The 15,126-nt window shown below is 41.1% G+C and overlaps 1 protein-coding gene across 1 annotated transcript in view; it reads right to left on the bottom strand.

Moving 5' to 3' along the window:
- The window catches only part of AZI2 (5-azacytidine induced 2), a 35,205-nt gene that overhangs the window by 10,001 nt on the left and 10,078 nt on the right, over window positions 1–15,126 (bottom strand). The window contains exons 2-5 of the mRNA XM_052639302.1: window positions 5,561–5,781; window positions 4,002–4,127; window positions 3,434–3,533; window positions 2,162–2,310 (exon numbers count right to left, since the gene is read on the bottom strand). Of these exons, the coding sequence (XP_052495262.1) occupies window positions 2,162–2,310; window positions 3,434–3,533; window positions 4,002–4,127; window positions 5,561–5,776 (591 nt within the window). The 5' untranslated portion in view covers window positions 5,777–5,781. The remainder of the gene's footprint in view (window positions 1–2,161; window positions 2,311–3,433; window positions 3,534–4,001; window positions 4,128–5,560; window positions 5,782–15,126) is intronic.

Below are 15,126 nucleotides of genomic sequence, written 5' to 3'. Positions count from 1 at the left end.
ACGTTTCTTCTATGTTTAAAAGACTTTAAAAGTCTTTCTATGATTTGTAAAAGAGGAATTAAGCTAAAAGCAAATTTAATCCCCTAGCGCCGCCTAGTGGAAAGCATTAAACAGTAAGAATTTAACTGTGTATCACTGGTACACAGGCACACCCCTTACACCGACAGACCCCTCCAGTGCTGCTTTTCTGGATTAACCTAACTGCATTTTTTGGAAACACATTTACTTATTGAACAAACTATGTGCTAGGCACCATGCTGCTTTACATACTGCCTAACTTAACTTTCATAAAAAGTGGCTAGTTAGTGTCAAGTTACAACAGTTAACTTTGCTAATGTCACAATTAATAAGCAAAACAACGATTAAGAACCAAGTTTTTATGACTCTATGGTACTGCTTTCCACACTATACGGTGATATCCATTATTTATTAAAGCTAGTGAGTTATTTCAAGTAGAATGTATATGCTGACAATTGTAATTCAGAGCTTCAAGGTGCCAATCTTTTGTTGAAAAGCACATCTTTTTAAAAGAAGCAGTGACTGGGCTTGTGGGACAAGATGCCGGAGCTGCTGAAAGGAATTGTGTATGCAGTCACAGGTGCAAAGCTAGGAAAACAATTTCAGATGTCAAGTAGGAAAAAGCTTTCTTTTGGTTCTAACAGGAGTTGAGAGTAATTTTTATAGGGGGTATTTCCCCTTTATCAGGCCTGGGGGCTGCAAATCAGGTTCTCCCTGTCCAGTGCAGAGGAATTCACTGGGTGAAGGCCAAGGCAGGATGCTGTATTATTCTTACTGCCTATCTCCTTCTTAACCAGTGGTCACTTTCAGTAAAGACCACAGTACAGAAGAGGGGCCTGTTAGCTCATCTTAAGGACACGTGGGGCTTGGGGCAGAGCGCCGGCGGGCACCCAGGCAACGTGGGGGAAGCTCTTCTCTCAGGCAGTGGCTGCCCAGGAGAGCCCAGGGTGGGGGCCCAGCTACTCAGGAGTGATGGGTGCTCTGATGGGCAGAAAGGCTGACCCTGAGAAACAACTGTCCAAGAGGCTACCTTAGATTGCAATATATGAGAGTACAGAATGTATATAATTGCCACTGAACTCTAGGGAGTAGTTAACTTTTCAATTTCTTATAAGAATTGTTTTAAACTTTGCATCTAAAGCACTGCTCTCACTCTGCTTTGCTTCTCTATCATTCCTTCTTTTTACCCTCAGCCCTTTCTGTCATGACATCTGAAAACACATATCCAAGCTTTTCAAAACTCAATGTAAAGCTGCCCCTCGGTGTCCATGGCAGCCTGGTTCCAAAATTTGCAGTAGGTACCACAACGACTTGGATGTTCAAGTCCCACGTTCGCCCCTGCATGTCTTCAGGTCAGTGTCCATGGACTCAACCAACAACTGGCGGCCTGCTCGGCAGCCACCTCTGGTGGCCTGATCCACACATGTGCAACCTGCAGGTGTACTGAAGACTCACTGCATATTCCTTGGAAAAATCTCTGTATAAGTGGACCTCCGCTGGTCACACTCACACTGTCCAGGGCTCACTGTAATAGCAGGCAGACTCTGAATGATCTGAGAGGCAACTTGTGTTTCAGTGGATGACTTCAGGCTAAACACACCTTAGCAGCTCAGCAGGGTTTTCTGTTTTGCTTTCCCTGCCCCTAATTCTTGAATTCTCAGCTATCTGCTGAAACCTAAAGTTGCTCTGAAAGTATTAGACTTCTGAGAATTAGTGGATGCTCAAAAGTTTTGTTTTAATAATTCTAAAAATCAAGTTTCTTGTATGTCTAAATTAATCAAATTATTAAGTTAAATAAAATGGAAAACTTAAAACTTGAGTTCTCTTTAAACTTTACAGAGAAAAAAATGACTTAAGGAGATTGAAAGAAAGGGGGCTGAAAGAACAACTTTAATTAACAAGGTTTTAAAAAAATTAGCTTTTAAACAACGAAAGCATGCAATTCTGGAATTATGATAAAAGTATACAGTTACCAAATTTTAGCAAAAACGATTAAAGGGGAAGATAAAGGTGAATCTTCACAGAATATAATTCTCTAAGTAGCTACTATTTACATTGCCTCTGTGATCTGACACCTAGTTATAAACCCCACACAGGATGCACACAGCACACCGGGTTTCTTGAGTCAGTGACTCTGTAGTACCGTTTGTCTGGCTTTCTGTAGCTCTATTTTGAGATCTCTACATTCTTTCCTCATCAGTTCCAGTTCCTGTTCCAAACCATGGATCTTCAGGTCGCAGCTTAACTTTTCCACCTCCCAGTTTGATGAAGGAGGATTTAAATTTCTTATCACTACAAAAAGGATGGACATTAAAATTGTTATTTCTGACTTCTACATGGGCTGCAGTTCAAAAAAGATTATGTTACTAAAATGGAGGTAAAAGAAAAACCAATATAAAACATCTACAATTAAAATGCTTTTGAAAGACAGTAAGTACTTTCAAGTGTCTATGCTAAGATATTAGCAATCTTATTTTATACAATACAATAGCATGTATTCATCACCCCTATTCCTGATTTTGTTTAAACAGCAAATTTGTCAACCTGAAACTTTAAAATATACAGCACATATCAAGCATATGCTGAAATGACAGATCAATTACATATATATGTGAAGGTTAAGACAGTGATTAAGAATGAAATGACGTGAGTAAGCTGAGGCTCACTCAACTAATCATCCCATCCAGTCCTTGTAGAGAGGATAAAGTTTGACCATCAGGCCTACAACATGACTTCTGAACAATTTCATTCATAAACATTCTACTGTACAAATGCAACACCACTGGACACGGACTAGCCCTTATCCATATTAAGGGATATCCTTAATAAGGAACGCTTACCCTTATTAAGGAACTAAAGACTTAGCTCCTTAGACTCTGTCCATAGAAAAAGGCCCGCTCACTTGCCATGAGGGATCCCCCCTCAACCTCCCGTCAGGCCTCTTAGAGGCCGCGTCTTGAGCTGTCCCCTCAGAGCCTGCTTGCATGGGGGCAGGCTAGTACTCAACCCCAATCCTAACTTCTCAGCATAGCATCTCAGCTGCACATTTTAACAACCTTCAGAAACTGGATTAAAACAAACAAAAAAGCAGCTGTAACTACTAAATGACAGGGTACCCAACGTGGGCAAGAGGCTTTATAGAATATGGGACTGTATTCCTTTCTTCACCTACTTCATCAGAAACCAGCCCCGAATCAACTGTCAAATTTTCTCTAGGAAAAGTGCAATTTACACCTAAGGAGAAGTTAAGAAGGATTTGATATTCGGTAAAAGCAGAACACAGAAATTAACATAAGCCCTCAAATTAAAAAGTCAGTCCTTAGCACATAGACATAGAAAACTGATCATGGATATAACACATGAATGGGAAATCGTATTGATTGCAGTAGAATATTTTAACAAATAAGTGGCCTACCCTGTTGAGTTTCCACCTCTGTCCTCAGCTGGAGGAGTTCTACTTCTTTAGATTGTAGCTGTTCATTCAACACTTTCAAAGATTCAGAGTTGTCTTTATTCTAGTTAAGTAGGGAAAATGCCACATTACAGTCAATAAAATCTAAAGATTGGTATTATGTTATATATTCATTTTCAGGCAGATTTGAAAAAACAGATTCCAGCCTCTTAAAAGCAAGGTGGGAAACTGAATGCAGTTTTCACCAATCTCTTTTCCTAACTTAGGACATTTTTTCACTGGCTTAAAAAAAAAAAGAAAAGAAAACAATGATAAACTCTGAGTCACAATTTTTCAAAATAAGTTAGTGGTGTTAGATATACTTAAGACCTAAACATCATTACAAACTGACTACTTATTTTGTAAAGAAGTAAGTAATAAATATTCCTATTAAAAATTTTTCTGCTTTTGCCTCGAGCATGCAAATTTTTTGTCTAATAAATGTAAATATTTCTCATTTCTAACTTTAAACCTCCTGAAAGAGAAAACTCATTTGCAACATACAGATTCCATTCTTTACAGGCCAACCTACCATTTTGTCCAGTTTGTTTTTCAGATTATCCCTGTCAATGCAGACCTCTCGGTACGCGTGATAGGCTTTATTTACTTGTTCCCGTCCCACAGAGCTTGTTTCTTCATCCTTTCGAGCTCCTATAAGCTAAAGGCATAAAATCAGAAGGTGAAGCTTGAGAGGATGCTTGACATCAGCGAATAAGTCCGTCTTCTGGTGGCTCCGCATCTCACTTTAATTACACTAATGCAGGGAAGAAAGCCTGAACCACAACCACAATTAAGTGGCCATTCCACTTCTGCACATTTACGCTTAGCCATCAAGAAAGTCAAAAGCACAGAACAGCTATCTTAAAAATCTTCTTTTATGCTTTTCCTTAATCAGTATCTTATGCTTTGCTGTATCTTTTATAATAATTCATCATACTAAAACAGTACATCATTCTTTCATGGAGCTTCTCTGTTTTCCAAGCTAGAACACACTATTTATTTTCCATCATCGGAAAAGTGAGTATCAATTTAGTGTGTACTTGACACTTTAAGGAATAGAAGTGTTAGTTCATTAAGTGCTGTATTAATGCAGAACAAATTATTAGGACTGTTGATCACAAAGTACAGAAATATTTCCAATATTACTTACCACATTTTTCTATTGACTTTTAAAATAAACCTAACTACAAACTCTAAAATGTTATCTTGTTTCATTCTATCCCAGTATGTCACAAATTTATTTAACAGTCATTAAAGAAAATTCATATGAATACTAAGAAATCAATTATTTTTACAACCGAGTCCTCCTGTTCTTACTTCCTGCAAATGAGTCCGTCTCTACCAAACTCCACCCTCAAGTCTGTACAGCTAGATCATTCCTTCTCATTCCGTGGAAGCTGCTGCCTGAACACAGTACACGGAAGAGCTGAGGATCATAAAGCGTGATCTGGAGAAACACGAACTCAGTTAAACTTCAAAAGTACATGGATAGCGTGAGGAAGACTTCCCAACACATAAGCAAAGCAGATGAGGATTTATAATTGAGTCAGCTACCTGGCTTATGTATTCTGTAACATTTAGGATATACAGTTTCTGCATGAGAAAGGTATAAACAGAGGACACTAATTCATCAGTTAAACACATTCTTATTAATATGAGTTTGAGAACAAAAGAGAATGCTGAGGTAAAGATGTCAGTCCTGATGAAATTTCAGTCCTGACAAAATCACTACTAAACATATTGGAACAATGTTCCAGGAACTTCCTTTCTTGACATATAATTTTTTGCATAGGTTTAAACATCCTGAATGAAATATACACAACTAGAAAGGTAAGGCAATCTGAAAGAGGTAAGAAAAACATTTGAACTTTAATCCCTTAATGTTGCTAAATCGTCTTCTGCACACATTCACTAAGCATTATGATACGTGAAACACAGAAGGCCAAGTAAAATGTTCAGGGTTTTGAGATTTGCAGTGACTTATCTTTGGAAATTTGGTACACTCATGCAAGACAGAGCAGACAAATATTAAAATTTCAAATACTTTGAATTATTAAGTCGTAAACACAATGAAGGTGATAGACAAATTACCTTTTCTTCCAAAATTCTGATTCTTTTTTTTAAGAAAGAGTTCTCTTTCTCTGAATCCTTAAGTCTTTTTTTAATGTCTTCATATGCAGTGACGAGGGCAAAATGTGAGGCAACAGATTCATCTCCTGAATATATTGAGACTGGAGTCACTGGGTCTCTCCTGTGGGCTTTTTCGTGATTCAGAATACAAATATCATCTTCCACCAGCGCATCCATGACAGCTGTTTAAAAATAAAGACATAAAACAGAAATGTCTCACTGAATAAATAAGCAGAAAAAAGTATATTGAGGGAATAATACGAACACTGCTGAAACGTTTAAAAACTCCCATTTCTTTTTTCTTACGGAAACACAGTTGATGTATATATAAGTTTCAGGTGTACAACATAGTGATTCACAATTTTAAAGGTTATATTCCATTTACAGTTATAATACATTGGCTATATTTCCTGTGTTGTATAATATATCCTTTCAGGTCATTTATTTTATATACAGTAGTCTGTATCTCCAGATTCCCCACGTAAGTGACACCATACAGTCTTTCTTTCTCTGACTTACTTCACTAAGCATAATACCCTCCTAGTTCATCCATGTTGTTGCAAATGGCAAAATCTCCTTCTTTTCTATGGCTGAGTTGTATCCCATTGTCCACATGCACCATATCTTTTTTCTCCATTGATCAGTCAATGGACACAGGTTACTCCCATATCTTGACTATTGTAAACAGCGCTGCTATGAACAATGGGGTGCATGTTATCTTTCTTCATTAGTGTTTTTACCTTTTTTGGATATATACTCAAGAGCGGACTTGCTGGTTCATATGGTAATTCTATTGTTCCTTTTTTGAGAAAGCTTCATACTCTTTTCCGCAGTGGTGGCTCCAATTTACATTCCGACCAACGCTGTACAAATGATCTCCTTTCTCCACATCCTTGCCAACATTTGTTATTTGTGGTCTTTTTCATGATGACCACTCTGACAGATGTCAGAATTATAGTCTCATTCTATCCCACTGTAGTTTGAATTTGCATTTCTCTAATTAATGATGCTGACCATCTTTCCCCATGTCTGTTGGCTATATGTATATCTTCTTCGGAAAACTGTCTATTCAGGTCTTCTGTCCATTTTAAAATAAGGTTGTTTTTTGATGCTGAGTTGTGTTATTCTGGATGTTATCATTATTGATTTTATCATTTGCAAGTATTTTCTCCCATTCAGTACACTGTCTTTTCATTTTGTGAATGATTTCCCCTGCTGTGAAATTAAGTCCCACTTGTTAACTTTTGGTTTTGTTTCCTTTGCTTTAGGAGACAGATCCAAAAAAAAAAAAAAAAAAGCTATGATCTATGTCAAAGAGCATTCTGCCTGTTTTCTTCTTTTATAGTTTCAGGTCTTACATTCAGGTCTTTAATCTATTTTATGTTTTGGATAAGATGTTCCAGAATGTTGTAACTTCACTCTTTTACATGCACTGTCCACTTTTCTTAGCACCGCTTACTGAAGACACTGTCTTTTCTCCACTGTATAGTTTATTAAATTTTTTTTTTTTTACTGAAGGGTTGATTTACACATGTTCTGTCAGTTTCAGCTATACAACTAAATGATCGAGTTTGTAAAGTTTGTTTTGCTTTATTTCAGACAACATGAAAATTAAGGAAAGGGTGTGTGTGTATGTTTGTTTCTGGGTCTGTTCTATCATAATGTATTTGCTTTTCTGATTTTATAACCGAAGGCTTCCAATTACTCCCAAGTAAAGTCAGAGTTTGACATGTCCAGTGATTTCTTTATACCAAGGATTATAGCAAAGTTAGGCAAAAATAAATGTGTTTTACTACAAGTCTGAGTAGGTGAAAGCTATTATTCAATCATTCTTCACCAAGACCAATTTAAAAACTTCTAACCATGTAGGGCAACTCCTAATCTTAAGTTAGATTCTTTCTCAGTTTATCAAAAAAGTTAAGGGCTAAGACCTGCTATATCCCCCCAAAGTGGTAGATCCTCATGACCATAATTAACTCCTGCTGTTTCCAGCGCAAACTGCACTTTCTCCTACTGATGGATAAAGAGGTAGAGTTTTCTTCCCCTGAGGGGTTTACTATCTCCTCTCTGGATTCAACTCTATTCCCAAATAACAGTAAACATCATTCCAATCACGCTGCTACTAGTTGAAATCCTCATTTCCTGTCCAAAAAGAAATACGATACTGTACACCTCAAGTGTCCACGTACACTTCCATCTAAGACTCTGTCACACGCGCATTCTGTCTTAAAAGAGGAAGAGCAGAGTAAGAGTACCGGCCAGGTAAGTGACGGGATGAGGTCTAGCGTGAGGAGAGGTGAACTGTGCTCATCTTAGATGTCTGATACACATAATATCTTAAGAGCCAACTAAATGGACAGGATTTATTCAGCTGGAATATTCTTTTTCCCCGCTAAAGGAGTAAGTCAAATTGCTCTACAGAGTTGAAACAGATGGTGTCCCACAGTTTGTGCACCTTGAAGATCCGAGCCTTTATGCCTTTGCTCTGCACAAAGTTCTAACTAAATCAGTGGTGTGATTTCCTACGCACGCATTTTTTATCACGAAATAATCCTTTACTCAGCAAGGAAAACTCAGTGTGGGAGATAGCTGTGTAATAGTTATTATGCCATAAAGGGAAGTAATATATTTGCAACAATACAGAATGCCATAGCGACTGAGAGGTGGGGAGGGGGAGGAGTTTCAAAGGTCATAGGAAATATCAAATGACTCTCAACCATGCATTCTAAGGCGAAGAGGGTGGTTATGTTTACTGTACTTACAGTACTTAAACTTTAACCATTTGCTGCCAGCAGTGGTAACAAGGTCAAAGGCTTGAACCAGTATGGGGAGAAGGGATGATGAGAATAGGAGATGAGACTGGAAAAGCAGAATAGAAACCACTGAAAACGGTCCTTTATAATAAAGTGACTATAGGATTTGATCCTTATTCCGTGGAATTTAAGAAAAACCTGGATATGAGTCAAGAATGTGAAAAACACATAGACAACCACTATAAAACATATTCACACTCAAATGAACTACTGAGTACTGCACAGAGTAGTTCACAAACGCTACCCCAATTAATTCTCATGATTACCTATGAGGTAGGAAAATCCTGTTGGACCCATTTCACATCTGGGAAAACTGGGGCCCATAAAGATTATGAAATTGAACCAAGATGAGCGAGAAATAGCCAAGCACAGCAAAGAGAAAATTCACTAGTGCCATGCATCAAGCTTACTGTTCCAGTGACTGCTATTCAAATTTATTATGAATGAAAATGAAAGATTTGATTCCTATCCTTGCAAAAATAAATATAAGATCAAGTAAGTATTAGAAACATTAATGCTTATAGTGTGACTCCATACACACCCAACTTCTAGAGAGTAAAAGCTGCAGGGCCAGGGAAAAATGAGATCTTAGAAAGACACCAAATAATACAAGGCAGCTATCCCACTGTATTTATCCCCATACTGAAAGGAAAACTGCTGGCAAAGTAACAAAATAGGCCATGTGTGACCTTTGGCTTTATTGCTTATGCAAGCACCCTTCCTAGACCTCATTGCAACAGAGAAGTAAAAGGGAGCTTCAGCAGTCCACTCACAGTAAAGTCAGATTCAGTTTTATGTTCTTTGTGATGTAAAAAGCACTTGTGATATTCACAAATATCCAAAGTATTGGCCTGGGAAAATCTGATTTTCTGGATAAAGGGTAAAAGCCTAACTGGCTATTATAAACTTAAACTAGACTAAGGCAGCTTTAACATTTGTCAAATTTTACCGTATACTGTAATCTAAGTTTATTTACCATAACTTAAATTATCTTAAAATAACAAACCTGTGTTTATTTTCATATTTAAAAAGTGAATGCCATGAGCAGGATATCATTATCAAAGATAAGAAAGATCAACCAAAAAGACTGTCTTGTATAAGAATATTCTAAACAAACTGAGCTGACCTAGAGTAGTGTTTTGCAAAGTGACGAATGGACAACTACCTTAGAATCATTTGGGGTTCTCTTCAAAATTACTGATCGCCAGCCTCTAATACAGGTCTGTGCAAATCAGAATGTTGGAGTAAAAACCGTTAAGCTGGATTGTCAGTCATCAGTCCTCGTAATTTTAAGTTTCATTCCAATTTAAGGAATATACTCTGCGGTATTAAACAATGAAACTCCCAAGAATGATTAAAAGGAGCTTTGGTCACCCAGTTCCAACGTGGAGGCGGCGGCATCTCCACACCACCAACTGCCAGTGCTCTGGACACCAGCTGGGGGCCCCACAACTCAACTCAGACACTGTTTACTGGACACGGCATCAGATTCCTCAGGGAAAGGGCTCAGCCCCATGGCCCCTGCCCCCACTTCAGAAGCCAATGGCAAGCCCAGGTTGCTACCTGTACTTCTGAGGGACCAGCTGCAAACCAGAGGTTCCAATGGTTCCCTCCAGTTCAGGATGCCAATCACCAAGTCCAGACTGTTACTTGTGAGTCTGACCAACTGGCTATAAAGCAGAGGCTCTCATGACCTTCTTATATTTTACTATTACTCAAACCCGTTTACTCAGTTGATTACTATTACTCAAACCCGTTTACTCACTTGGTTACTATTAAAGATATGGCCCAACAGCAGCTGTAGAGACAGACAGGGTGAGGTGCTGAACAAAGGAGCCTCTGCCCTTGTAGAGTCGGCGGCCAGCACTGGGCACTGAAAACATTCTGGTTCACCCACCTGGAAGCTCTCTGACCCTCTCATCTTTAGGTTTTTAATAGAGGCCTCATTACATAAGCACGACTGACGGAATCACTGGAAAGTGACTCAGCCTCTCTGACACCCACCTCAATAGCCCAGGTCAGGGGGACTAAAAGTGCTAATCTGCTAATCAGCTGGTGAGATCCTCTGGCAAACAGCCCCCATCGTTAGGTGGTTTCCAAAAGTCACCTCACTAACATAAATCCAGGCAAGGGGGAAGGTCTGCTCTGCATAAGGAGACCAAACATTAGGACCAAAGATGCTCCCATGAGTCACAGAACCATGGATGAAGGCCAAATGTATGTGTGAAATATACTTTGGTCATCTGAGTGGCTACACGTGCAATTCTTACAAATCACAGCATCGCCAATGTTAACGGAGAAAGATGGAGACAACCTGCCAGAGGCGGCGGCAGAAAAGAAAGCAGTAGTTTCCAAAGACTGCAGGAGAGACATAAAGGGAAACAACGCAAGCATTACTCTTCAGAATTATCTCAGGAGACCTTGACTTTCAGTCTTGACTACAGTCAACACCAAGAGGATCCTCAGTTGAGATATGCTATATATAATGAGATGAGAGACTAGAAAAAATAGAATTATCTTCTGACACCAGATTAGTCTTTTTTCCAGAAGATATGATTATCCTGTCATATTTAACCACCCTAATATTTACTATTTATTGATCGCTAACCATATGCCACATACAAGTGTTTCCCCATAGTAGGAAAGCAGAATTTGCCACCAAAGTACGTCTCTTTGGTCATTCCTAAGAAACTGCAGAAGCGGGGGAAGAACTATGAAAACCAAAGAGTAGTTACCCTTTAGTAAGAAGCATTCACATTTATGTGGGAAATCTCCATCTGTAAGGCTGCTGGCCTCTCTCTTTGCCCATCCTCTCTCGGTGAGGGCTTTGGGTACTCTGTCGAGTTACTCAGTTCTCCTGGGTCTCTCCCGTGTATACATGTGTTATTAAATTTTTGTTTGATTTTCTCCTGTTAAACTACCTCGTGTCAATTTAATCCTTAGATCAGCCAGAGAAACCTGGAAGGTGTTAAGGCAAGACAAGAAAAGTTTAAACATGAACGTTTCTTCAGCCTCTCCAGATCGCCTCCCTTCCCTGTGCATGTGTATTAGCCAGGCCTCTTAGGAGATAACGTCCCTCCTGAATGTTCCTAGGGGCCCCCATGACCCACGACCTACCACTCACTTGGCATCTGCAGATTTAGGCTGTATGCTGCTGCTAAGTCGCTTCAGTCGTGTCCGACTCTGTGCGACCCCATGGACTGCAGCCACCAGGCTCCTCTGTCCATGGGATTTTCCAGGCAAAAGTACTGGAGTGGGGTGCCACTGCCTTTTCCTTAGACTGTATATAAACTGTCAATAATACATCACTTAAAGTATAACCTTTTGTTTCAAAAACGTGATCATACTCTGACCTCTAATAGGTGGAGCAGTCCTCAAAACGTTCTGAAAGAATGTCTCCCGGTACAAACTCCAAGTTGGCTCAAATAACATTTTCCATTTCTTTCTCAGATAGACTTGCTCATCTTTTCATTGACATGCATATCTTACCACCAGCGAGTCTACCTTGAACCAGTGCTCAGAACCAGCATAGGCTCCCTGAGCCCCACCAGCTCATGTGTTCTGGTGAGTTCTCCTGATATATGGGTTTCATTACTTTTAAGTAATGATCTTAAAAATTTTATTCAAGGTGCTTTACCTTATTAAGTCTGAAGGATGACCATGAATTTCCTAGGCAGGGGACTTACGGTTTTTGTCCGATTTAAATTTTAAAAACAAGTCAATATATGGTCTGACCGAACTTTTGCTAGTGAGAGAATCAATTAATTCCGCTCTGAAGAAGAAGAGTCGCCTGCTCCTAAGAACTTAGTGGAAGTATCTGAGGACCAACCCTCATGACGCTGCAGCCCTACGAGGTAACCCACCACAACCGTTAAGTAAGTACAGCTCTTCCAAGGGTGCACCCTGCACAGTCCCTTCGTCTTGTGCTCGATGCCAAAACTTGGCCTCTGTGAACTGGTGCCAAATCAAATCTCGGAGACAGGGTTTTGGGTGAAGAATGGGGTTAGCCAAAGAGTAAGTTTGGGTTTTTTCCATAGCCTCTTACAGGAAAATCTAAAGGAACCTCTCGGCCAACCCAACAGAACAGAACAGCTTCACTGCTTTGTCAGGGAAAAGGGCACAGGAGGCTCCTGCCCTGAAAGCTGTCTCCCAACCGAGGATTTAAGGAGACACTTGGTTCAAGGGCAGAGCTGCTGGCAAGATTAGGGAGTGTGCAGGGCCTGTAGTCCACTAATCTGGCCTCAGGCAATCTTGCTGAGATTCTCTTTAATGTAGCCTCAGGTGGCCTTTCTCTGGTATGAAGAATGCTGCCATCTTAAAGAACTGAAAGACACTGTTACTGTGCCCCTGAGGTGGAACCGGGACCCTGCTCCAAGCCTGCACTACTATTTCTTGGTTGCCCATCCCCTGTCTTTAAATCCATTCCCTTCCGGGATCATTGCATTAGCAACAGTTCAGAATCTGCCCTTTGGGACTCACAGCGAAGGCTGGAGTTAAGAAAGCCTTCCTGCCCGGGAGCCCCACAAAGACCTGTTTCACCCTGAGCACTCTCAGAGGATACACTGCAGGAGGGAAAAACCGAGAAATGTTAAGAGTGGAACTGGTCCAAGGATAAACAGCACACGTCTCATCCACAGTCCCATCTTTACAGAGCTGTTCAGAGCATGTCTCATATCTGCACTAAAGTACCAAACTGATAATGGGAAACTTCGTCTTAAAGACCAAACAGCTCCTAGACAGACTGCCATCTATGGGAATACAGCTGGGTTTAGACACGCTTCCAAGGGCTTCCTTAATTAGGAAATAAAGGAATCCTGGCCGTAACAGCCAAGATGGGGCTCTTTTTTGGCATTCCAAACCTGATCTTTGCACGCACAGTTAGAGAGGCCAGCAGAAGGTTAATTCTTACCTTGTCAGTTTGTTGCCTGGAACCCTGCCTGCACGGTCTACTAGAAACAAGGGTGGTAAGAGTTAATCTCATTTCTAGAGAGCTCAAATTAAGATGGTGCAGCAGAAGGACGTGTGCTCACCTTCTCCTCCAAAAGCACCGAAATCACAACTGGCAGCTGAACAACCATCAACAGACTGACACTGGGACCCACCAAAGAACGACACCCCGTGTCCAAAGACAGAGGAGAAGCCACAACAAGACAGTGGCGGGGGGGCGGGGCACAATCACGATAAAATCAAATTCCACACTTGCCAGATGGGTGACCTACAAACTGGAGAACAATAATACCAAAGAAGTTGTCCCACTCTTAGAAAGATCTGGAGCCCTATGTCAGGCTCCCCAGCCTCGGGATCCAGCAAAGGAACGTCCACCGCAACCTGGCACTTGCCAAGAGCATTTTCCAGCGAGTGAGCAACAACAAGGGCATCTGGCATCTGCCTCTGTGGAGGCTGAAGCCTGTGCTGCTGCAGCTGCTGGCCTGTGACACCCCTTGAATTCAGGGTGGAGAGTGGGGACCTCTGCGCTCCAGGGAAACTGGTATAACAGGTCTTTAGATACTTATTTTCAGGAACTTATTTCATGATCCCAAGGGATCCTTATATCTCTTCATATCTAGAAAAGCACTCAATCCCTTTGTGGTGACATTAGCTCCTTATATAAAGTGAGGGCTGATTGCACTGAACTCCCCTTTCACCAAAATCTTCTATATTGACTTTTCTCCACTGCCTCTAACTTTCTCAGAGCTACCTGAGGTGCTGTCTCCCGGGCTGTAGTCCTCACTCTGCCCCAATTACAACTTACCTTGGAACTCTCATGCTTTGCATCTTTTTAGTCAACAGGGACTCGGAATCTCAGGGAATTTGACTTTGAAGGCCAGCAGGATTTGATTTCATGACTTCCAAAGGCCAGGTGGAAACAGATACTCCACTCTTGGAGGGCACAAACAAAATCCTGCATGCACTAGGACCCAGGGGGAAGGAGACTGAACCAGACCTACCTGCTAGTGTTGGAGGGTCTCTTGTGAAGGTGTGAGTCAGCAGTGCCTGCCACAGGGGCAGGGGAACTGGCAGCAGCAGTCCTAGGAGGTGCCCCTTGGCAAGTGAGACCTCTTGGAGGTCACCACTGAGCCTATCATAGAGCTCATCACCTCAGGCTGAACAACCAACAGGAGGGAGCACAGCCCCACCCATCAGCAGATCCTGGATTAAGGTTTCACAGAGCATCAGTTCAGTTCAGTCACTCAGTCGTGTCCGACTCTTTGCGACCCCATGAATCGCAGCACACCAGGCCTCCCTGTCCATCACCAACTCCCGGAGTTCACTCACACTCACGTCCATCGAGTCCGTGATACCATCCAGCCATCTCATCCTCTGCCGTCCCCTTCTCCTCCTGCCCCCAATCCCTCCCAGCATCAGAGTCTTCTCCAATGAGTCAACTCTTCGCATGAGGTGGCCAAAGTATTGGAGTTTCAGCTTCAGCATCAGTCCTTGCAAAGAAATCCCAGGGCTGATCTCCTTTAGAATGGACTGGTTGGATCTCTTTGCAGTCCAAGAGACTCTCAAGAGTCTTCTCCAACACCACAGTTCAAAAGCATCAATTTCTCGGCACTCAGCTTTCTTCACAGTCCAGCTCTCACATCCATACATGACCACTGGAAAAACCATCGCCTTGACTAGACAGACCTTTGTTGGCAAAGTAATGTCTCTGCTTTTCAACATGCTATAAGCATGCCCAGATTTCCCCAGCAGGCCCTCCCATCAGCC

The sequence above is a fragment of the Budorcas taxicolor genome, chromosome 1, assembly GCF_023091745.1.
Source record: "Budorcas taxicolor isolate Tak-1 chromosome 1, Takin1.1, whole genome shotgun sequence".
Lineage (NCBI taxonomy): Eukaryota > Metazoa > Chordata > Mammalia > Artiodactyla > Bovidae > Budorcas > Budorcas taxicolor.
The sequence above is the reverse complement of the archived record's forward strand: the minus strand, read 5'-3'. Positions and strand labels throughout refer to the sequence as shown.